Source organism: Paroedura picta, chromosome 4 (assembly GCF_049243985.1).
Source record: "Paroedura picta isolate Pp20150507F chromosome 4, Ppicta_v3.0, whole genome shotgun sequence".
NCBI classification, from domain to species: Eukaryota; Metazoa; Chordata; class Lepidosauria; order Squamata; family Gekkonidae; genus Paroedura; species Paroedura picta.
This window is the reverse complement of record NC_135372.1, coordinates 88003040-88026476: the sequence shown is the minus strand read 5'-3', so window position 1 is coordinate 88026476 and position 23437 is coordinate 88003040. Positions and strand designations below refer to the sequence as shown.

The 23437-nt window shown below is 45.0% G+C and overlaps 1 protein-coding gene across 3 annotated transcripts in view; it reads right to left on the bottom strand.

Annotated features, from left to right (window-relative positions):
* Positions 1-73: 73 nt before the first annotated feature.
* Positions 74-23437, bottom strand: part of PTCH2 (patched 2) — a 62899-nt gene continuing 39535 nt past the window's right edge. For all 3 annotated transcript variants that reach the window (XM_077333938.1, XM_077333939.1, XM_077333940.1), the window contains 18 exons: positions 20368-20563; positions 16757-16878; positions 15274-15421; positions 14485-14616; positions 14223-14378; positions 13562-13654; positions 13328-13453; positions 12362-12474; positions 11600-12008; positions 10530-10842; positions 9865-10007; positions 9460-9640; positions 8966-9249; positions 7616-7753; positions 7227-7369; positions 6416-6515; positions 5867-6115; positions 74-5291 (listed from right to left, as the gene is read on the bottom strand). In XM_077333938.1, coding sequence (XP_077190053.1) covers positions 4878-5291; positions 5867-6115; positions 6416-6515; positions 7227-7369; positions 7616-7753; positions 8966-9249; positions 9460-9640; positions 9865-10007; positions 10530-10842; positions 11600-12008; positions 12362-12474; positions 13328-13453; positions 13562-13654; positions 14223-14378; positions 14485-14616; positions 15274-15421; positions 16757-16878; positions 20368-20563 — 3460 coding nt within the window. In that variant the 3' untranslated portion in view covers positions 74-4877. The remainder of the gene's footprint in view (positions 5292-5866; positions 6116-6415; positions 6516-7226; positions 7370-7615; positions 7754-8965; positions 9250-9459; positions 9641-9864; positions 10008-10529; positions 10843-11599; positions 12009-12361; positions 12475-13327; positions 13454-13561; positions 13655-14222; positions 14379-14484; positions 14617-15273; positions 15422-16756; positions 16879-20367; positions 20564-23437) is intronic.

Here is a 23437-nt window from a genome sequence, read left to right as displayed (position 1 = left end):
ATATCCCTCCAGTTCATGTTCTAGTTCCTTGCTTACTCTCTGTCACTCAGGTCTTGACAAATATTCAACCATATACAAAATCCAAGAAGTGTTTATATGATTAATGCCAAAACATAACAAGACTCCAAATTATATACTCATGTAGAATCTTCTTCAGATTTGTAAAACAACCCACCCTTTGTAAGCCATCAATTGCTCTAGGTAGCTGAATCCTCGTGTGAGATCAAATATATAGCAGTGGGGAAAACAAGTCCCAGTAATAAGATAATCAAAACTGGATTAAATTTTCATTTTATTTTCTGCCCTGTGGAGCATAGTTTGACACAGTTGCAGATGTCTGATTTACCACTTGGTAGACTTCAGCTGCTTCCTGTAGCAATTAATGTCCTGTAAATAAATTTCTTCTGCAGATATGAGTAACATTTGAAACAAATACCTAACCCAAAGTCTCACTATGTACTAACATATACGATATTCACTTATCTGATTTTGTATGTTTTAAATATCTTGCAATATTTATCCAGCAGATTTTGCATTTCACTTGCAATGCATGTTTGTATTTTCCCTTTGGTCCTTTGTCTTGCTCTTGTACCATTTGTTTTGAGGACTGCCCACCCCCCTTTTTGTGCCTGTCAAATATTCTACATCATGATTCAAACAGTGCAATCATAATAAAATATGTAAGTTGTATTTCTAAAATAATTTTCATTTTATGTAGATAAAGTGGAATTTGCATTTTCTTCATTCAGAAATTGTCTTTGTGGGAGCAGAATATAGCTTGCTGTGTACGTGTGTATACATATTACACACAAAAACACAGACTGCTACTTTTCACAAGTAGATATTTCCTTAAGAAGCAAGCCTAAGCTCTAGGTATGTGCATTCCTGACTATAAATCTACACACACTACAAATCCCTCATCCCAGTAAAGACCAAAGACAGCACATGGGCACCATCAGAACATATGTTTATATATAATATATATTTACTTTTAAAAATAAAACTTCCATTGTAAGGCTAGAGGTCTGTACAAACTACAAAAATAAATCTTTTTTTCTTTTCCATATAAATAATTTAGATGGCATGACAACATTTCAGCTTAAAAGGTCTCCAGCAAGCCTCTACACACTCACATGCACACCCACACACACAAATAAACACACAACTTGCCCCGTTTCCACTATTCCCTTATGCTTTGCTGGTCCCAGTCATAGGGTGGGGAGGGAAGCACCATTTCTAATTAGGGTTACCTATAAGCACTTTGCTGTTTTAGGCAGTGGGTGAATGTAGAGGTGAACAGAAGAGGGGACACAAGTCAGTTGTTGGATCCTAACTCTGACAGTAGTTTTATGGTAAGAAAACTGAACCAATTCAAACAGGTGGGTCAACCTATGTAATGTGGCAAACTGTGTAAAGGGAAACCCCTCCAGACCCCAGAAAACACTGGTAGCTTTCAGTTAAATCATTTCCACCTATTTTAACACCACTGAGACTGCCAAGGGAGAGTTCACATAACCAACATATGAAAACTTCACTGGAATCTCCCTTGACAGTAAAGCAAGGGATAAGGAATCTGGAGTCATCTGTTGAATGAAACTACAGTAGTTATTGGGCAAAAGAAGGGGCTTAAAGTGCTTGGGCTTTAGAAGGAATGACATCACTGGGAAAATGGATTTCAGGGTGAATTAGTCCTACTCTCTTGCCAGCTGGTTGGCTGTGATGCCTCGGAGTCCAAGGAGGTGCATCATTTTATCCAAATTTGACACAAAGTCCCAGGGGAACAGTGATGTCAGCAGGAAGTTGAGGTGAACTGCACAGCTTATTTCATTAAATTCTGAAGAGAAACTATGATGCACTGTGAAACTGTTACGACAACAGTCAGAGGGCAACCACTGTCTAGCATTTGTGCAGAATGATGCTGAACAAAAACTGTAACTGGAGGTGGTTTCTTGAAGCCTACAGTCCTCAAATCTCTAATCAGGGCTGGCTTAAGCTATTTTGTTACCCTAGGACAGCCTTTCTCAACTTTTTTTTTTACCATTGAGAAACCCCTGAAACATTATTCAGGCTTTGAGAAACCCCAGAAGTGGAGCGATCATGCAGAATATGGTTGGGAAGCAAAGTTGTATATACGCCCATCTGAGGCTCTTCCTCTTCCCACCCCCTCCAGGCCCATCACTGGCTATTTTGGGAGGGGTGAGGCAGGTCAACATGACCATATATGGTCATATCACCCGATAAATGTTTAACAAATTAAATATATATTAAAATTAATGAACCCCCCCCTTTTGGAAACCCTTCCAAAGCCATCAAGAAACCCTAGGGTCTCATGAAACCCTGGTTGAGAAGGCATGCCCTAAGGCTAGGGCTAAAATTGAGCTTTGCTGCCTGTCCCTGTATCTTGTTGTAAGTGGGGTTGTGAGGCTGTTTCTTTCTCTAGGGGACAACAGTGTCCCGCCCCTTTTAGGGGTTTGCCAAGCAGTTGCCCAACTGGATCAACTCTGCGGGTAATGAAATTATCAGAATTTCGGCTTTACTTCTAGTGTATTGTTCTGCTCAAAATACTTGCTGAAAAGTGCAGCATTCCAGCAGCTCTAAAAACCAGCAGATGAAAGAACTGAACATTAAAAAAAAAGATATAGTGAATACAAACTAAAATAGGGAGGTGCAGAAGTTAAATAAAGCACTGTTGGTAACATGTAAAGGATTGTGGCCCATAAAGGCTTTTGCACTAGCTGCCATCTTGCCTCTCCCTTACAACAGGCCAGAAAAATAATAATAGAGATTTTTAATCCAGAAAGTCTTGTGTTTCAATACAGAGGATGTGAACCATTATTTTGCAATGCCCAGGGCAGAGCTGGCCAGAAAACAGCACTTGAAATTTCATACAAAAGTCAGATTTCTATCCTGAAGTAAAATGGAAAAAACTGAAAGCTTTCACAAAGTAATTTTGACTTGGTTATGGGAAAACAGCATACTGGATGAAAATGGAATTAGTCTTTTAGATCCAATCTTGCTGCCAAGTGATAGTTCATATCCGGATTTTCAGCCAATGAAGTGGAACTGGAAAGGCAGACTTCTGAAACAAACTGCAACCACAGCATTCATTCTTCTGGGCAAGAAATAAAGCATTTTACTCACTCCTTTCTTGTCTCTTAGAATACCTTTCTTCTGATAGGCTTACTCGGACATTTCTGAAAGGGAGACATTGGTCGCCTTAAAAACTCCTGCTTGGGCTCAAGTCAAAAGATAATGTCACCCATGATTTTTTGGGGGTACAGAAAACATCTGTATACAGAAGGATCTGTAGGTTATCATTTTGAAGGTTTGTTAGAGCTACAAAATACATGATTGGGACACCAATAATCTTGGGGTGGGAAAAACACTGTGTATGAAATGACACAAAATGGTATTAGCAACCTAATGAGAATACGAAGTAATCCACCAAAAAAACCCTTAGTAAGAAGGGCAGTGACCTGTAGAATTTGTCACAAAGGCACACTACTTTTGCAAACAAATGCTGTTCTCTCCAGCTACCTGAAACATCCACTCCAAAAACAGTGTAGTACCATACATTTTGTACACAGACACCAACATCATAGTACCAAATCTTTCGTGCAAAACACCTCCTGAAGTACAGAATTAGAAAGGAGATAGATGTAATCCACATCTCTAGAAATTCCCCTTGTAGAAGTCTTAGCTCTTATTTCTATGAACAATAAATTTTACAGTCAGAAGTCTCTTTTTCCTAGATGACCTCCCTCTTCTACTGGACACAAATGATGTCACGCTGATGTTATTAGAGAAGGATGGAGCTAAAAGCTCCAACAGATATTTCAAACCAGTATGCTTAGGGAACATTTTAGCGATCTAGGGCTGACAAAGATGCAAGCATGCTAAAGAGTGGGACACAAAGGAAGGTTTTGGGAATGTGGGTATGATAGGGAGGAGAATGAATTTTAAACAGCCACAGGACAGGTACTGGCACAGGCAGTTGTGCTGGTGGGAGGAGCAAAGCACAGCCTGTCCCACACCGCTTGCATAGAATATTAAGACACATTGTGTCCCTCCATTGCATGCTCCCTCCACCCCATATTCCCAGGAGGTGCTCTCTCCACTACAACCTCAGCCGGGTGTTCCCCTTAAAGGGATACTGCCACTTTTTTTTAATGAGGGAGCTGTGAAAATAATAAAATAATAATTATAATTATAAAGGGGAACTGTGATTCTTTTATACAGCTTAAAATAATAATAATATTAATATTAATAAAAATAAAAGAATAGCAGCACAATGTGGGCGAGTTTCCCACATATAAGTTGAGTCCTCTTCTGTCCACAGGAGGGTAGGTGTCTAGAAAATTTTGATGCTCTACCCCAGTAACAGCCATGAAATGTTTCGTGGAGCATAGGGGAATGGTCACTTCCACTTCCCATATTAAGGGCTGGAACTTTCCTGTCAGTAGGTAAGTACACCCAACGCTATATTGATCAGTCCAATATAAAGACACAAATTGGGAACATTTTGGAGCCAGATGCTCTGGCAACCAAGGGGCACAGCATGCATTTTGGTGGCAGATACACCTACAGAAACAAGGTACGGGGGAATGGAATACCAGGTGCTAGGAGTACCCACCAATCATTTCAATGAACAGATACTGCAGTAGCTCATCTCATCTTCTTGTTCCAGTTCACAAAGGCACTGTCTGTCTAAAGATGATTAGATACTGTGCTGGAGCTTCCATATATCCATTCAGCTTCACAGTCCGTGGTGTGCGAGAGAACAACCTGGGCCCCCACCCCCATCTGGGATGCTGTGCACATCCTATCCCTGAGGTGGGAATCTAGAATCAGGGTCTTGTCCTGATGAAGGTAAGAAGCTAAGGTCTCTGGGCTAAGTCTTGCAGTTCCAAGCTGTTAGGTAGGACTAGGCCGGGCTCCTCAGGGCTGTCAGATTCAAAGCCCTCATGCGTATAGCCTCGGCAGGAGCCGGGTAGGGGTGGGTGCAAAGACAGCATCACAGAGGCAGTGGCTGTAACTGTGGTGAAGGAGCCACCAGTCCCAAGAGGTGGCACTTTGGCACTGTGGACATGGGGGTCGGTCCAAAGAGGAATGGGGGCAGTCCGAGAATGCTGAGGCCCTAGTCTGTGGTTTGGCCACTCCTGCTGCTGTGAAGCTTCCTTGACATCTGTGGTGGATGATATTAAATGGCTTCCAGGGGTTGTGGTTTGAGTCCAGTCTGGGCCACACAGTGACAGAGGTGACTCCAAGCTTGTCTTGTAGCTTTTCACCACCTGCCCAAGAAGAAAGAGACTGATGACAATGTGATGTGTACAGATCAAAGCTTTTCAGAAATTCTGAAGTTATGGGGTGATTCCGGGGAGGGTGGCATAAACAAACAAACAGATAGTTTTTCCCATGTGAGAAACAGGGGAGAAATGAAAGTTAAAATAGAAGAGGTACATTTTATAGTAAACAAAAAAAAATACGATACTTGGAGAGAAACAATATCACAAAGCCACAGTAGGGCTAGTGTCACAGTTGGATATCAAGTTATACTTTATAACATTAAAAGAACTATTTATAGTGTAAGAGTTGTGGACAAAAATAATAATATCTAAACAATAAATATATGCCTGACAATAAGTTGTATATGTCTACCCTCTATACAATCATTATTATAGTCTTACATCACAACTTTCATAATATACATTCTGAGTGACTGAAGTCTTGCCTTAAAGGAAGTCCTCCTACTATTTCAAAGGAAGTTTTTCCCCCCTAATGCTCTCCAAATTTTCTGCTTTCACTTGAAAAACATAGAAGAAAATCCTCAAATAAAAAGCTCCCCTGGTAACTGGTGGGCACTTACCGTGATTTTGGGGAAGCTGGGGCTTTTGCTGGCCTTGACCAAGATTTGTGACTGGCTTGGGGGGATGATATAGGTGCTCCGATCATCTTCACCAGTATCTGATGCCCCAGTGCTTTCTGAGTAGTACTCTGAGTCAGAGGAATCAGTAAAGGCCCCACCATGCTGGCGCACATAAAAACTGTGGTGACTGATGGGTGGGGGGACAGGGGATGGTGTTGGCAGGCGGCTACCATTATCGGCAGGTGTCACCTACACAATGAAAATATGATGTTCGTAGAACAGGATGTCAAAGAAGGGGTCTTCGTCAGCTTTCAAATATAGATTCTAAACATACAAAATGCCATTTGAAATAGTAGATTCTGGAACCCACTGATGGTTGTTGAAAACCAAACCTCTTTACTCGCTGCTGAGAGTAGCCATACAATTAAATGGGAACAGGTTCACCAACTTCCCTCTGCCTTAACCTATTGCAAAGACTAGACAAGGAGATGTACAATGCCTTTATCCCTTCTCTTGGAACAAACTGATCAGAAATGGGTGTTCACTTACCTCAGCTGGTGGGCCAATAATAGACAGTAGGACAGGCAGTAACACCAGACCATTTAGCAGCCCCAGAATTGTCAGGATGGTGAGTACAGCAAAGAAATACCTTGAGAGGGGAAAGGAAATTCAATAATTGCCTGTAAGTCATCTGACCCTTATCATCATAAGACAACATAATTCCTTATTTCCTCATCCCTTTAGTGGAGAGACACAGAAGTTCTATGACCATGTCTATATTTAGATGGCGGTACATATTAGGCCTTTTAGCTCATTTATATTCCGCATACATATTGCACACATGTATGCTTGTTTAAATAAATACCTGAATGTGCACTAATTTTTATTAAAGTTTTTCAGTATATAAAAGATAGTTAACAGATACAGGAATTTAGGGGGGAAAGAATAAAGAGAAAAAGATCAGACAGATAAAGGTATAAATATCAAGAACAGACTTAATGAATAATTAATGAATAAATATATATATATGTCTACCCATTTCCCATATTCTATATTGTACTAATTACTTTGACAACCACTTTCCTTCTGATATAATATTAGTATTTCTTTAATCTGAAATCTCCTATCCCTACCTTTTATATATTTTGTCACTGCACTGCACTTTCCCCAACTCTGAAATATCTCGAAAGAGTGACATTCTAGCTCTCCTGAGAAAGGGGTTTCCCATCCCTCTGAAAGTGGCACACTGTAGCAGTCCAGCCCTAGAGCATGGCCTACCGAATACCGGCAATTTAATCTGCAACAGTCCAGTATAGCATTCACAGGAATATAAGGAGAAAAGAAAGTAACACAATGGTACCTCAAAATGAAGTCAAATTCTGAACCAGCCAGCATGAGAACGCCCAGCAGAGTGGAGACACCGCCATCTATCACAGGGGCAAACATGTGCTCTAGAGCCACAGTTGAGCGCAGATTCCGGTTGCCGATGGCTGTGAGAAAGCCCTGAGGAAGCATGGATAGAACAGACATGAGAAGAGATTTTTCAAGGCAAGCACTCACAGATTGGTCAGCCATCATATGATATCTGGAGTTTGCATCAACAGATAAATGTAACCTCAAAGTGTATTTGGCTCTACAAGACAAGAGCCAAAGGCCCAGATCTGTCCTTGGACACTAAATCAGGCGCCTATTGCTGGAGCTGAGCTAGCCCCAGGATAACGTACCAAGCTCGTGTGATTGCTTACTTACTAGTGCTACATGGACAGTGAACTCCACGCCAATGCCCACCGAGGCAATGAGGATGACCACAGGGATAGCACTCAGTTTGATGCCCATCAGGCCCATGATACCAAAGAGCTCAACTGTCATCATAGCCAGAACAAAGACCTAAATCAGACAGAAAAGTCAGGTCAGTCTGTGTTGTGCAGAAGGGACTGTCACAAAAGAGCTATAAGGAAAGGCTGATGATGACACAGCAATAAATGGAAATCTACAGATCTGTATAATCACTAAGAGGTGATGCTAATACAGATGCAATCTGCCTGCCATGTATATGTAGAATTCTATTACCGGTAATCTGATTTTTCTGGGTTTTTTTTAAACTATTAACTATTAAACCTTATAAATAGATGAAGCTGCCTTATGAAGAAGAAGAAGAAGAGTTGGTTCTTATATGCCGTTTTTCCCTACCCAAAGGAGGCTCAAAGCGGCTTACAGTCGCCTTCCCATTCCTCTCGCCACAACAGACACCCTGTGGGGTGGGTGAGGCTGAGAGAGCCCTGATATCACTGCGCGGCCAGAACTGTTTTACCAGTTCCGTGGCGAGCCCAAGGTCACCCAGTTGGCTGCATGTGGGGGAGTGCAGAATCGAACCTGGCTTGCCAGATTAGAAGTCCGCACTCCTAACCACTACACCAAACTGGCTGTCAGCTGAATCAGCTATACTGAATCAGCTGATCCATCAAAGTGAGCATTGTCTACTCAGACTGGCAGCAGCTCTCCAAGGTCTCAGGCAGAGTCTTTCTTATCACCTACTGTCTGATCCTCTAAACTGGAGACACTGCGGATTGAATTTGGGTCGTTCTGCGTGCCAAGCAGAGGTTCTACCACTGAGGTGGGTGTCTATAGGACCAGAAACCAGAAAGAAGAAGAGTTGGTTCTTATATGCTGCTTTTTTCTACCTGAAGGAGTCTCAAAGAGGCTTACAATCTCCTTCTTTTCCCTCCCCCCACAACAGACACCCTGTGAGGTGGGTGAGGTGAGAGAGCCCTGCTATCACTGCTCGGTCATAACAGCTTTACCAGTGCTGTGGGGAGCCCAAGGACACCCAGCTAGTTGCATGTGGGGAAGTGGGGAAGCAAACCCAGCTTGCCAGATTAGAAGTCCGCACTCCGAAGTGGTGGTAACATAGTTATAATATTATATATGTGCATATATATTCCCCATTTCCACTTAAGAAATTTCCCCAAAATAGACATGGCATCAATAATAAATTGTACAAGTAAATTAATTGCATGCAAGAATATGCTATACGGGTATTTTGTGTTTAGTACAGAATTTGGATTTCTGATTCTGTTGACTGTGAAGGAGAATACTCACAATGATGCTGGCAGTCCAAGGGTTGAGTAGCAGTAGGGTACACACCAGAAAAGTGCAGGCCAACACGATGCTGATGGCTTGCAAGAGCCAATGACGAAGGCCAATGTACTGCTCCCAAAAGAGGAAAGGGTAGCCACTAGGGTAGCTGAGCACACCATGCGTCTGAGCTGCCTCATCACAAATGGCACGCACGCTCTCGATAGCTGCGATGAAGTCAGATGTCTGCCGCAGTCCATTGAGGTAGAAGGGGAACTGAGCAAACTCCAGGGGCTGTGCAGCCGGGACTGTCAGAAAGAGAAGCAGACATCAGGTACAGTCACCTCCTGCCCTCACTCCCACCTTCAGAGCCCAAGGGCAATGCTTGCAATCCTGCCCTCTCATGATGGAGAAAGAGGGTATATACTCTGTGGTGTGACGATGGAACGAGGGGAAGGACTGAAACAGGAGCATGTGTTAGAATGCTGAATGAGAATGAGGCTGTGGCCTGCACTCACTTCGAAGGTTCTCGCCGGTGGCATCGTACTTGTCATGGATCCACTCTGGCGGTGGTGGATAGAAGTTGGCCTGGGAGGCAGCAAAGCCAAGGGGGTCATTGCTCACCCACACTGTCAAGCAGATGTAGAAGATGTCAGGGGGGATGATCCCATTCTCATCTACCAGGCGATGAGTTTTCAGCTGTGGGGCAGATAGGAGAGTGAGAGAAATCAATGAAAGATCTGGATCAGTGCTGGCTCTAGCATCTCGCAGGCGAAAGGGCTCTCCAGTAGCTCTGGAGGACAATTCCCTCCCCCATGTCCAGCTTCAGAAGGAGTCTTCTCATTTCTTCCGGGTTCATCAAGGACTCATCATTGATTTTTACAGGTCTGTGTAAAAATGAGTCATTGACCCCCAACACTTACTCGATTTAGATTGAAGGGCTCCTTTTTGCTGCCTGTCTGGATGAGGAGTTTGTAAGCCAGGGCCCCATCCTCTGACCCATTGCGGTAATTCTCCCTGGTGATACGTCCAGCTTCCCAGTCTCGGTCAAAGGCTGCCTGCAGACCTGGCAAACAGGGAAAGCAGTGTAAAGTGACTGTATAGCTATGATCATGTCATCCTTTTTCAAGGGGCTTCTTTCCCTGTACTTCAGCATGGTAACCTCATCCCTAGCAGAAATTACAGAAAGACCTTCAAAGACATTGTTCCTGACCTTACCAAAGAAAAATAGGAACAGAGCTAGCCTTCCCACAAACTGGAAGGACATCTGTAGAGGAGATATGTACACGCACACTCCTCATGCTTGTATGCAAATAACCTTTGTATACCTGTAAGTGTGAATGTGAAAGCTGTGCCTTTGTGAGTTCATCCTGAGAAACTAAATAATGTCCTACAGCCTGCTGCTTGTTCTCCCTGACAAACGACTGATGCAACATGTGGCACGAACTCCCACACATCCCCTAGCCATGAGCAAGTTCAAACCAAGAGTATCCAGCTCTGGTACCAAGACCTTGGAGAAGGCCTCCCATTCTGCTTCTTTAGAAAGAGAGACCAAACCAAGAGAGGGTTGGCAAAGTCCTTCACTCACCTTGTAGCCAATCCCGGAAGTAGTGCAGCCACATCTTAGGCAACTGGCGGTTCTCATCGCGCACTACATACTGGATGGCGTTGAAGGCCTGATGCAGGCCATAGAGGGCCTCTTGTGAGCTGGGGTAGTCAAAGCTACCCTTGGTTACCACAAACATGTTATAAAAGGAGAAGTATTTAAACTGGGCTGAAATGAAGGCATGTTCCTTTGTGCCTCGTGGGACAACGTCTGTCAGGTACAGTCCATCGTGAACTCTGGTTGTGCCATAGAGACTCAGGCCCAGCAGTGCCAGGAATATGGCCACCACAATTCCCTGGGGAAGCAAGAAGAACAGAGCAATCAGAGCTGGTGCAAACAGCTCCCCACCCCAATTTGCAGAATTTCTTTTTTCCATGTTTGCTCGAGAGGCCTGGTCTTCCCTGAACAAAGAAACAAACTGCTCTGGCTGCTGTAACTATCAGGCCCCATAAGCTCCATTGCAAGTGTACCCCCAACAGAGCTGATGTCCCAATTGGTCATACTCTGGGGACAGAGAACACACACACTGACAAGCAGGGCCATGGCCCTGGTCCCATAGCCAGGACCAGATCAATGTTTCTTTTCATTAATTAAGGGAGATGCAGCTCTCCCACCTCCAGTCTTGAGCACCTCTCTTCAAAGAAAGTGCCAGTTTGGGATTATCTGGATTTTCTGGGACTGACTTCCACTCAGATTACCTAAGTAAGGCATGGAATCCCCGAGCCTGACTGAATTTGCACAGATTGGCTAAAACGACATTGGATATGAAATCTTTGTTCCTGGTTGGCTGTAATCTTGTTCTGGATCGATGGGCAGGGCACAATCAAAGGGGAAAACATAGTATTCGCAGAGAGCACAGTTAACACAAGCCATTTAGAGCGCAGACCTCATCTCCAAGTAAGGGAACTTTCTATGTCTCATTTGTTGTACGGTATGGACTTTACACAGGTGGACTTAATAAATTAGCTCCCTAGGGCACCATGCTCCTCTTTTTTTCTGTCACAGACTGCAGCACTCTAGAAAAATCATCAGAGCAGCTCTTTGCTGCCTACCTTGGTGTGGCTCTGCAGAAGAATAGGTGCATATTTGTCTCGGGCAAAACTGGAGAGATTCCATCGGCAAAAGGGCAACGGGACACACTCTTGGGCACCTTTGCTCTCATCCAGCTGTGCCAAGAGATCCCGAGTGGAGCTGGCAGGAGTGAAGACTTGTGAACCCATTGGGTTGGCAGGAAGCAGAGTGGACGGAGTGGTGAAGACGTGCTGGGTAGGTGGTAGGATGGTAACTACATGTCGCCCAGAAGGGTCACACTGGGTGAAAGCTTGCACTGTGGTGGTGATACGTGTGCTGGTCGCCAGTGCTGGGTGTCCATGTGGAAATGTGGGTGCAGCGTGGTTATCATTTGCATCAGCATATTCTTGTGGCTGGATCTGGATGACGCGGGAGGAGCAGAGGCTGTAGGTAGAAAAGGACACTGAGAAACTGCAAGGGACATGCAGAACAGGCAATCTGTGCATGCCACAAGCCTTCTCGTGCTAGTTCAGTTCGGATGCAGAGCTGGATCCACCCCATCACTTAGGTAAAGCTATCATAAAAAGGATCCCATTCTCCTGTTCTGTAGGTGAAGGCAGCTTTTGAGGAGCAGAGAGGGGATGCCAACCCCTCTTCCCATGTGCTCTTAAAGGACTGTGGCTTCCCTGAACAATTGCCACCAACTCCTGTAGGATGGACCTTGGCTAGTCCTGAAGAGTACAGGCCTGTCCCAGGGATCAGGGAACTCTTTCATCATCTCAGTCCCCAAATAGTACCTGTAGAAGCAGCACAGAATGTCAAGCCTCTTGTTTTCACGTCTGCGAAGGTCCAGGCTCAGGATGGCAGGAAAGATGAACAGCACCATCGCAAAGTTGAACACCACCACCACAGCAGCCTTTGGCAGACAAGGAAATGACACATACCACAAATGGACAGTTAGACGCATAACCAAAGCACTCGTCGTGGAGATGGGCTTCTCTCTTGCCAGTGCCCAGAACTGCACTGTTTGTACAGGGATGCCAATATTAGTGAGGGGCTTAGAAAGAGACTGGGGGTATTTCATCAGCCGGGAGGCATCAACTTTGACAATTAATCCAGGAAAAATAAGCTACTGAAACTAGGCCATTTCTCTAGGAGGAAAAGAATAAGCACTGCTGTAGACTCCCTAGGTGGCCTCAAGCAACCCACTTGCTCTTACAACTCAGTTCCAACAGTGGTAAAATAGGAATAATAACCATTTATTTTGCATGAGAACAAACTGTGTAAAATGTTTTGCACATTAAAAGGACTACATCAAAATAATCTAACAGATAGGGGAGACAGTGATGGGGGTGCTGAGCACCTTCAATGAACCCCTGATCAGGATCCTGGACCAGGCCTGCTAATGGGTGGGAGAGAAGAGCATGGCTCCTTCTCTTCCACAAAGGCATCTCCTCTACAGGGTGAAGAGGAGAATATGCTAAGCCAAGCTTGTATTCTGCAGCACTGCCAGCTATGAGGCAGGGAACAATGTGCTTAGATGGAAAGCCCACATTGAGCTGCTAGAACTTGCTTTAACACACACTCCAAGGAAAAGTCCTATTTATCCTTCAGAGCAAAAGATTATCCAGATTTCTAGCCAAGTCTAAATAGCCCATATGCTTGCTGAAGGGAGAGGTGGGACTTGCCTGCCATGAGATGTAAGGGCAAGGTTCTTGTATATAGGCACAGGATGTAAGCACACCTCTATGCCAGTGGGAAGGGCTTACCTGCAGAGAAAAGGCTCGCAGAGCTGGGATGGGCACTAGGGCAGCCATGAAGAAGGCAATCATGTTATTGACAGAGGTGAGGGCTACACTGGTGCCACTACGCCGTAAGCATTCACCCGTCCGCTCCTGTGTTGGAAAGAAGCCAATTAAACAATTAGCACAGTCTAGAAGGTGGGGACTGAGCATGTACACAGGAGCCCAAGTACTAAGACAGGACCAGGGAAATGTTCTCACCTTGACAGGGATGTGTTGGCTGGTTTCAGTGAAGGCATGTGCTAGGAGGAACATGTCATCCACACCAATACCCAGTGCCAAAAAAGGCAACACCTACGTGGAAATGGAGAGAAAAACAGTTAGAGAAGAATGGTCAAGAATTGCCTCACAAAATACAAACATCAGGCTATGCAGGGAAAGCAGTATTTATAGATGGTGCCAATAAAAAGGAGCACAGGGCTTTGGAGTTTCAGAGCCACTACAAGTTTGAACTTGTACATTTATGCTCAGGGTCTCAATGATGCCCATATTTTTCCAAAGCCAGATTAGCTGGAGTCCTTGTTGGACTTTTGCTTTCTCCTGAAGCAGTGGGAGGTGAGAGCCCACCCTGTGGCTACCCTCTGGTTTCTGAGCTGAAGACACTGTGATGGCATGCTGGGATCTCAGAGACAGCCCCGAGCCTGAAGAGAAAGTGCTCCATCATAACATTCCTTTCTACTAAACAACATCCTTTAATCCTGGGAAAGGACAACGAGGCAGAATATAGCTTCTGTATTCCACAGGATGAGAAATCTGAATGGATGGAACACCCTGCTGTTTAGAGAACATGAGGGACCTGCTGCAGAGCAAAGAACTTATCCCAAGGGAAGGTTGCCCTCTCCAGGGCCAATGAGGGAGATACCTGAGTGGTCGCTGCATTGAAGGAGATTCTCAGTAGGGAGCACAGTCCAAGTCCTGCTGCCACAGAAAGGGCTACGAGAAGAACTCCTGCTAGGCCCACCGCACCCTGCGATTTGGAACAGTCCCAGCGCAACATGGTGACACAGGCATATGCCAGCTGCACAAAGATGAGATCACAGTTACCAAGGGAACGGAGAAAGCTATGCAATAGTCCATAATAGGGACAGGAGGTGGAAGGCAGGAAGGAAAAGGCTGCTACACACCATCAGGAGGTACCCGCCTGCAACGCGGATGACGCTCACATCTGAGAAGGATTTCATGATGTCACTGAGTGTGGTGGTGGAGAAGGCATGGATAGCCTGGGAGGAATTTGCAGGGAGAGATTCCTGGGCCAACTGGGAAGAAACAAGGCATGTGAGATAACTGGGAGAGGAGCATCATAATCTAAAGAGCTTTGCTCCCACTCATGCTCTCGCATAAATGCACCAGATCAGCTTACAAGCCCACCGTAACATCCTGAAAAATCCACTTATAAATTCCCCATTGTCCTACAACCCAGTCCAATTACAATAAACACTGATTTCACTCACGAAGGCCATTGTATCTGAACAACTTCCGGGGAAGCATCTGCTCTCTCCTGTACCCCTCCAGCCAGCCCTCTGCTCCTGTCCACCCATGGCATTGGGCAGGATCTACTCAAGTTCATGAGACCTTTTGTCACCAATGTGGTGACAGCAGCCCAAAGAGTCCTAAGATATCTAAGGCTTCTTATTCTCACAATGCACCAGAGTTCTGCCCTGTGGGTATAACTGATCCACCCACCCCAGCTTTGGAATCATTTCCCCATCCTCCCAACGCAAATGCCTTTGTACAAGCAGTACTACGTGACCCTCTCCCCCCTTCTAATGCTCTCATTCCCCATTCCCATTTCATTTACATGCTCTACCCAGGCTTGGACCTTTGTGCATTTCTGCACTCTTTTGGGCCCCCTCTCTTCCAGAGCCCCCATGCCGGCACCACAGGCTAGTCTGCCGCTCCTTGCCTCATCTCACCTCAACAAATTCCCGCTGCCAGGCTTCCAGGACAGCAGCTGCTTTCTCCTCACTCCAGTTGATGTCATGTATCTCATAATCATCCCGGTAGTGCTCAAAAAGCTGGCGCGGGCTCATCAACAGGAACATGCTCTGCAAGGCTTCAGCTCTGGGGGGGGGGGAAAGCTGACTCAGGGAAATCTTCACTTGCACACAGTACAGGGAAGGGACATGTGACCCCTTTTAACTCTCAATATATAGGTTAGGCTGAGCAAAACCAATTGGCCCAAGGTCATCCAGTGAGCTTTCATGGCACCAGTGGGTATTCGAACCCAAGTCTCCCAGATCCAAATCAAACCAGCTGGATCACAAGTGATTGACAAGTCCATTTTCAAGGCTCTGGCAGATACTTTCCTCCTTAGCTAAATACACATGAAATGGACCATGTGCTGCATGTATCAGGTGTTATGGAAATATAATGCTGAGGGGCACCATGAGAAGCCACATGGCTTAGTGGTTGCACCACTGGCAATTAATTTGCACGTCTGGTTCACCCCCTGCACATTCAACCTGGGGCAGAAGAAAAGTACACATGTACTGTGAAAGCAGCCCCCCAAGTGGTTCCAATGTGAAAATTCATGGAGGCAGCTAGAAATATAACACTGCAAAAGTCAAGTGTGTCTCATTCTTGCTTCTGAACCTTCCAACATCACACCTATGAGCATCATATTAAGGGCATTCCTTAACTAGCGCTTATTCCCAGGCTCATTTCCCACTTTCTGCAACTCTTTGCCATGCTGAGCATGAAAAACTCAGAGGAAGTTCCCAAGCATAACTCCCGCCCGATGTGGTGTAAGATAACTCCATGATGACACTTGCTCCATCAGTGCGCAGAATGCACCTCACCATGTGGTGAATTACAGTAATCTGTATCACAGTTGAGCAAAGGTTCATCGCAGCAAACAGTGTACAGCGCGGGGCAGATATTCATGCACCTGGTTCCAAAATTCATACTAATATAAGCACATCTGAGCGCCTCTCTAGGATCAAGGAGGTGGGCTGCTACGAGCAGGCCTCTGTGCGGTGGGATGGCATCCCTATCAAACGGAAGGCAGGGAAGTGGCTTCAGGATTCAAAGGGTGCCAGCAGTCAGAGTTTCAGGAATCATTCTAAATCTCATAGCTCAGGGGCACCTGACAGTTGCTGCTACGGGTAGGTCATGAGCAGGCACCCAGCCTACTCAAAAACATGAACCTCAGTGGCATCAAGTTACACACTGGTTCAGGACACAGTCTGTCATCAGCCCCAATCATGAAAAAGAGGAGGAATGAGAGACCAGTCAGTTCCCATATAAAACTGATGTTGTTTGTCATCATTAACTGCCCAACTTGCAGAGAAATGCCACCCACCCTTTTGGGAAGAATTCCTCAGCTCTTTGGGGTTATTCATGGTCCGAGACCTCAGCTGGGCACGAAGCCTTGGTCCACTCCACACCCACACTTACCTCTGCAGTTTGCCCTGGGAATCCTTCACGGTCCCCCCCAAGATCAGCTCCTCTTGCCAGGGCATGTATTTTTGGGAGAAGCCATGGCAGCCACCTGTGAGCTCAGAGGGAATGTCTGGTGCCTGGGAAGTGGAGCAAGATGAAGCAACAGTAAGGAGGAGTTTGGGTGGGTGCTGAGAACTAGAGCACGCTGCACACTCCTGTTTCCCATCCATTGTACTAACAAAGACATTTACAGCCAAAAAAAGGACAGAAAGTCAGAATAACCGACTATTTGCTTTAGGCTTTAGATGAGCTGGTCGGTAAAACAAAATTCAAAGGATCACACACAGGAGTTGCACAGGTACATCCAGCATGAAGGCCCCTGCAAATGTCACAAGTGACAGGAATTCAAATAGTTATTCACAATGAGGGAGAGAACTTGAGGTTCTTTCTGGAGAGGATACAGGCTGCCCTCTGCTCTGCAAATTCAAATATGGAAATCAACGTCCCTATTTCAACTCAAGTGACTTTGGCCTTGAAGAAACCCAAATATGGTGTTCCTTTTTTAAAAGGCAGGACACACATTTTCAAAAGAAAAGAGTGATACCAAGTGTTCAGCAGAAATGTGCTGGTAGAAGAGTCGGGGGATTTCACCTCCATCCCCCATTCTCCCTGCAGTCCATTGACACATGTGGATGTGTGTCTATGCAAGTCCCTTGGCCCCCAGAGACATCTTTCTAGGTGTCAAAACAGCTGCTGTGGCAATAGCTTGCATCTGGCAGTACTTTCCACTTGCAGATTGCTGGATGCAACCACTATTTGGGACACAGTGATGCCTTTTAGCTTGTCCCAGATAGAGGAAAGTGATTTACAAACTCACTGTTATCATTATCTATAGATCTGCAATGCCTGGAAAGCACATTGTTTCTATGCACAGGCAGCAAACAGAGTCAAGGGGAGCCAGGAAATGCTGTCTTCTATGTAATTCTGTCTCGATCTGGGCATTCTTAAAGAATCAAGACAAAACAACAAATCAGTGTGGTTCTATCACCCTGCCATGTCCAGTTAACTAGTCAGTCCTTATTGCAGCAATGCAAGCCATGTCTAGGAAGCTGCAGTCCAGTAAATACTCAAGCAATAAGAAAAACCAGAAAACGTCTTAGAGCCAAACACACATCTGTTAAGATATAGCATATCTCCATCAGCTTCCAAAAGTACACAGATCGTATCTTTCACTGCTGTGTATATTCACGTTACATAACCTCCTAGCATATTTCCATATATTCAGCACCAAGAATAACAAACCCATTTGGACAATGTCAAATGGATGAATGCAAGACAGTCAACCCTTGATGATATTTACCCACATAAACCAAAAGGCAAAGCCACAGATACCCAATATTCTCTAGCTGTGATATTAGAGAACTATTTTGGTTTGTCAAGGCTGCAGATGAGCAGAGAGGAGTTCCTAGCCTTTGGTCAGGGGGCTGCATTTGCAGAATCTGCTCTGACTGCAAGAGCCAACAGATTTCTTGTGTGTGAGAGTTATGTGTGAGAGCGCCCGCCCACAGGCACACTGGGTGTTCCCCTCAGTCCTAAAGGCAGCTCCTTCCTGCTCCTGTGGTGGCAGCGAGAGAAACTGGATAGCCATAATGATAACAGTCTGGCTTTCAAGCCAGGAAATGTGGAATTATGACTGCAACCCCATCCCTCCCTCTGCCTGTGCCTGCCCTCGGTCATATGTGCTGTGTGTGTGCAAGGACTGCTGCCTCCCTCCCCCTCCCCCTCCTTCCCAAAAGCTTCTAAACTGCCATCTGTTCTGGGAAACATTCCAGACTATGACCACCTGCTGGCCAGCACTTGCACTGCGTCTGCCTGGATCAGCACCATCAGCCCAGCCTCAGCCTCCTGGCCCCGAGCCAGCATTCCAGGTCCACCACCCTCACAGACACACACAGCGCAAGACTAAGGAACTCACAGATAGTTCTGTCCTTCGGCACACAATGCCTGCAAAGAGGCTCCTGGCCCCGAAAAGACTGAAGGAAGCAGGCCTATTGTCTAGCACAGATGGTACAATCCAAGGAGGCCGATGGATGTTCTAGTCTACCGTCACGCCCCACAAAGTCCAGGCCAGAGAATCCCCTCCACTTTTTGTAGAAAAAACTTCTTTTGGCTCTGTCAGTCTTGTGTCAGTGTACTTTGTGTGTACCTTGGCTACTGTCTTGAAGCAGAGGCTGTGAATAGTAGAAAAATTGCCTCTTTCTTGAGTAGTCTGAAGAGCAATTAACAGCATTCTTATATTTTTGCCTCATTTATCAATTAAATTTGCCAGTAAATTTCTTGCCCCAGTTAATGTTCGTCATCCGCTAAATTCTTTGCCCAGATGGCAAAGTTTGTATCCATTCTGCAAAGTATACAGGATTCCTAATGAGTGCACTTTGTAACATCACCTCTTCTGATTTTACAGCCAAGTCTCAGCAGATGTCCAACATATCTTAATGCAGCTTTTAGTCTCTTGACATTTTTTTTTAAACTAGAGGTGCAAAATATCACCTGGGTCATTAAAGAATGTGTTCGAATTGTGCACATTTCTAAGTAGCATTTGATGTATTCCAAGCAATATCTTTTTCAGGTACCCAAAATGCACACGGGTCAGTCACTTCCAGAAAAGGCTTTACAAACAGGCGGTTTACACTTTTCCAGCTGCCTGGCAGCCTATCACCTCTAAAGAGGCCAATGGATCTTGCCTTGTAGCTCCCCAAAATGGTGAGGCATCATGATCATTCCAATACCATTTTCCATGTAGGCTAACATCTTACAGGGGTGATTTGAGTGCCAATGTGCTTCCATAGGCTGCACAGCAAGTGAAACAAATGTGTGTAGGTCTACACCTACAAAATTGGTGCTCATCTATGAAGCCTGCATGCAGCTATGTACATGGACAAGTGCAGATACATGGAATAGAATCCCAGATAGAACCTCAAGAACAAGAATGCAAAGGGCTTACAACGTGTTACTCATGCATCATGGAGCCTTTGTCATGCACAGAGGTGTTTATAGCATATGTTGTTCACAGTCCTCAGATTTTGAAGATGCAAAAATGGCCACCAAATCACTAATCTGCCCCAAGTTCAAGCAGGCCATTGTAACATCAGATCAGAGAGCCAATAGCAAAGGAAGGGGGGTGACTCGGCATAGCTGTTGTTAGTGTGACACCCAAGTAGATCCATTATCAGGAGAGAGGCAGAAGAAAGGCAGAGACTGCACGAGTGTGAGGGAGATTCAATGGGACTTGTGCTTCCTCCATACAGATACAAATACAAACTCTCAGATGAGAAGAAACTCTCTAGCCAAGTTCTCACAAGCAGCAGGAGTGGTGAAACTCACTAAATGGAGAACTCCTTTGCACCAAAAAGATCTTCACATAGAAGACCTGCTCCCAGGAGAGACTATACTAACTAAACTTTTTTTTCATTAGGAAATATGCCATCATGTGAGCCTCACCTTTAGCACGAAACGGTACGGTTGAGATACAGATTTACTAATTAATGCGTTGTTTGAGAGAACAAGGCTCCTCTCTCTTTTCATAGATATATGACATTTAGGAAATATTCCTCATTCAAACTCACCTTTTGGCTCTGGCTGTTGGGGGCACTGTCAGGACACTCAGGGTCAAAGGGGTCAAGACAGGGTCGCTCCATATAGGCCTGGCCAACTTCTGCCTTATCTAGCATTTCCTTGAATCCTTCCAGTGAGGCAAACTGACCTAGTTCCTCCATCAATTGAATAGGGTCCAAGTTGGTCCACTGGATATCCCGTCGGCCCCTGTAAAGATGCAACAAATGCTTGCCATTAATGTTGGGCTGGGGAAGTACCCAGAGAGCGTTGCTTCTCACTGTTTGTTACAGAACTTGCACCTTGTGCGTTCCAGTTCTCGAATGCTATACTTTTAATACCAAGAGAGTGATCCTGACATGCATTTCCTGTTGCCTGCCACACTAGTACAGAGGAAGGGATGCTCTTAACTTTGATAAGAGGGGGGAGAACTTGACCAGGCTAGTGATTAACAAGTTGTCCAGTTAGTTACCTAGTAAGCAGCAGTGCCCAGAAACTGCTCCCAGGTGGTGACTCAAAGTTCCTGATTTTCAGGATATTCCCCAGCATAGGCGTAGTCCTCTAAATGCAATTTTAAAAATCCATTCCATTTGCTCAGGACAGTGCTCACTCAATTCCCATCTGTTAGCAAGTCTATCTTTCCCCACTGGAAGCCTCCTGAGTTTTTTTTAGCACTGCTTTTTTAGTCCTTATTTCATGCCATCAAGAGTGTGACCTTGGTCTTGACAGTCTGCTCCTGTCTCTTTCTATTTATCTTGCCTTTGCCTTCAGGTAGCACCAAAAATAAAACTCTCCACTTTTGGTGCAGAAAATGCAGCTGCCTTCCACGTGTGTAAAAGCCTGGAAACGGCTTTCATACGAAGACTGAAAATTATGCAAGACTGGATGGGCAAAGAGACATATAACTAATGCTCAGAGAACACATGTTACTTAGTGTGCTATTGTTCTGAGTTTCTAGGAAGTACTGGCTCAAATTAAACGGAGGGGAAGGAAGAAGATATACCAGTAGATCATACACAATTTTGTTATAAATGGTTTTCTGACTGAGATTTTTTTTTTTTACAAGTCTTCAGTCAGGCCTGGTGAGGCAAAAGAATTTCCTTGTGCAACTCTATATGTGCCCAGCCAGTCATTTAAAGTGAGTGGTTTTGCATGCAGAGCAGCCACAAATGCTGAGTTTGTGTTCTGGAGACCTGGAACTTGGGTGGGTGTTGTGCTGGTTGTCTAAGTAAGCACCTGTCACTGCTTTGAACAGAAAGTGGCTCAGTTTAAACAAGATGCTGGACTAGTATTGCCATGCCCCTCCAGTGACTGGCGGGGGGTGGGAGGGTAGAGTTGCAAGATCCAGGCTGGAAAACTCTTGGGAGATCTAGGGATGGAGGCTGGGGAGGACAGGGACCTCAGTGGGCTACAATTCCACAGAGTCCACGCTGCAAGGCATCCATTTTATCCAGGGCTGTTTCCACACAGAAATCTCGCTGTTCAGGTGTCGATCTGAATGCACTCTGTTTGCTGTCCATTTTGCGAATGCTGTTAAAACTGGATTGCTCCTACTTCCTGGGAGGGAATTCGTGTTCACCAAATGAGGAAGCTCCAGAGTCAAGTTGGTTTCCTCCTCCATTTCCCACCTGAAATGATGATGTATTAATCCTGACCAAAGTCTGCCTCTCCTCACACTCTCCCCTCCCCTCCCCTCTCCATTGTATTTTTTCCCTTTTGAACAGGATTGCATTACAATGCTAATGTGCAGTAAGCATAAGCATCGCCTTCCTGAGGAGTCACCAGAAGGATGAAAGTTGCCTCCACACACTGACCTGCCTCCCCCATCTCCCCCTCCAGCATCTACAGGCACCTTATGATTTAAGGTGCAATGAGGCAGTTTATAAATTTCATGCAGGAAAACATTTGTGTAATGGTGGCCAACATGCTTTGTCTTCCTGCATGCAGCATGACTGAGCACACATCAATGCAAGAACCTGCCGCTTACTTGGGTGATTTGAGTGCCAGGGGAATTGGGGGGGTGGTTGAGGGGTGTGCTTTTACATTTTTCTTTATTTTGTTTGCATTAAGACACAATCACATTACTGTGCATGCTCAGACCAAAATAAGACGGAGGGAGGCAGGACTGTCCACTCTCCCAATGGAAATGTAAAACACATGCTCCTGACTGGCCTCCTGACTGGTGACAGAAAACCACAAATGCAGAATATCAGGTGCAAATTTGGAGTCTGCATTCAGAATTCAATGTAGTGAGAACATGCTGGCAAATCACTGCTATGGAAACAGACCAGGGGAACTGATCTCGGTAGTTTGCAAATGAACTTTAATTCTGGGGGATCCCCAGGTCCCCCCTGGAGGCTGGCATCCCTGTGCTGGGCACATGCAAAGTCAACCGTTATTTTTTTTCCTTTGCCTGCCTCATGTTTAAATCAAACCTCAGTTAAAATGTGTGATGAGGAAACATACAGTGGAAGTCTATGGACCAAGAAACTGGCCATGATCTTTGGATCACCCCTTTGTGCTCCCCTGAATATAGTTTATCATTGTTTTAAATCACCAAATATTTTGTTTTTCTATCTGAATTTACTTCTTTTAAAAAGTTTTCTGTCAGGACAGCTGGCCTCTGTACTAAAGTGCTTAAGAGTTTGGGTTTTTTTTTTTAATTTGTGTGCTGGTAGAAAGGGTAGTCATTTTTTTCTTATAGGCTAGTCATTTTCTGAACCTGTTTGCATAGCTGAACTTGGTCCTGCCAATGGACACCACCTACTGTGAGCCCTCAGTCAATTATGAGCCTCTACAGAGACATAATATAGCTATATATATGTATACACACATATACACGGAGCAAAGAAACCATTATCCAAGAATAATGTATTTCCTTGAGTATGCATCAATACCTAAAGACCAAGTCTGGCTATTAATCATACTATGCAATCACAATGTGTGTTTCCCTTGGTCTTCTTTGTATACTGATAAGTGAGAAGGAAATTTTAGTGTACTGCCTCTTTCTGCACATGCAAGGCCCCGGCTCTATCAAGATGTTATCACGGAAGCACTGATTGCCCTGACTGACTGCACAAGATG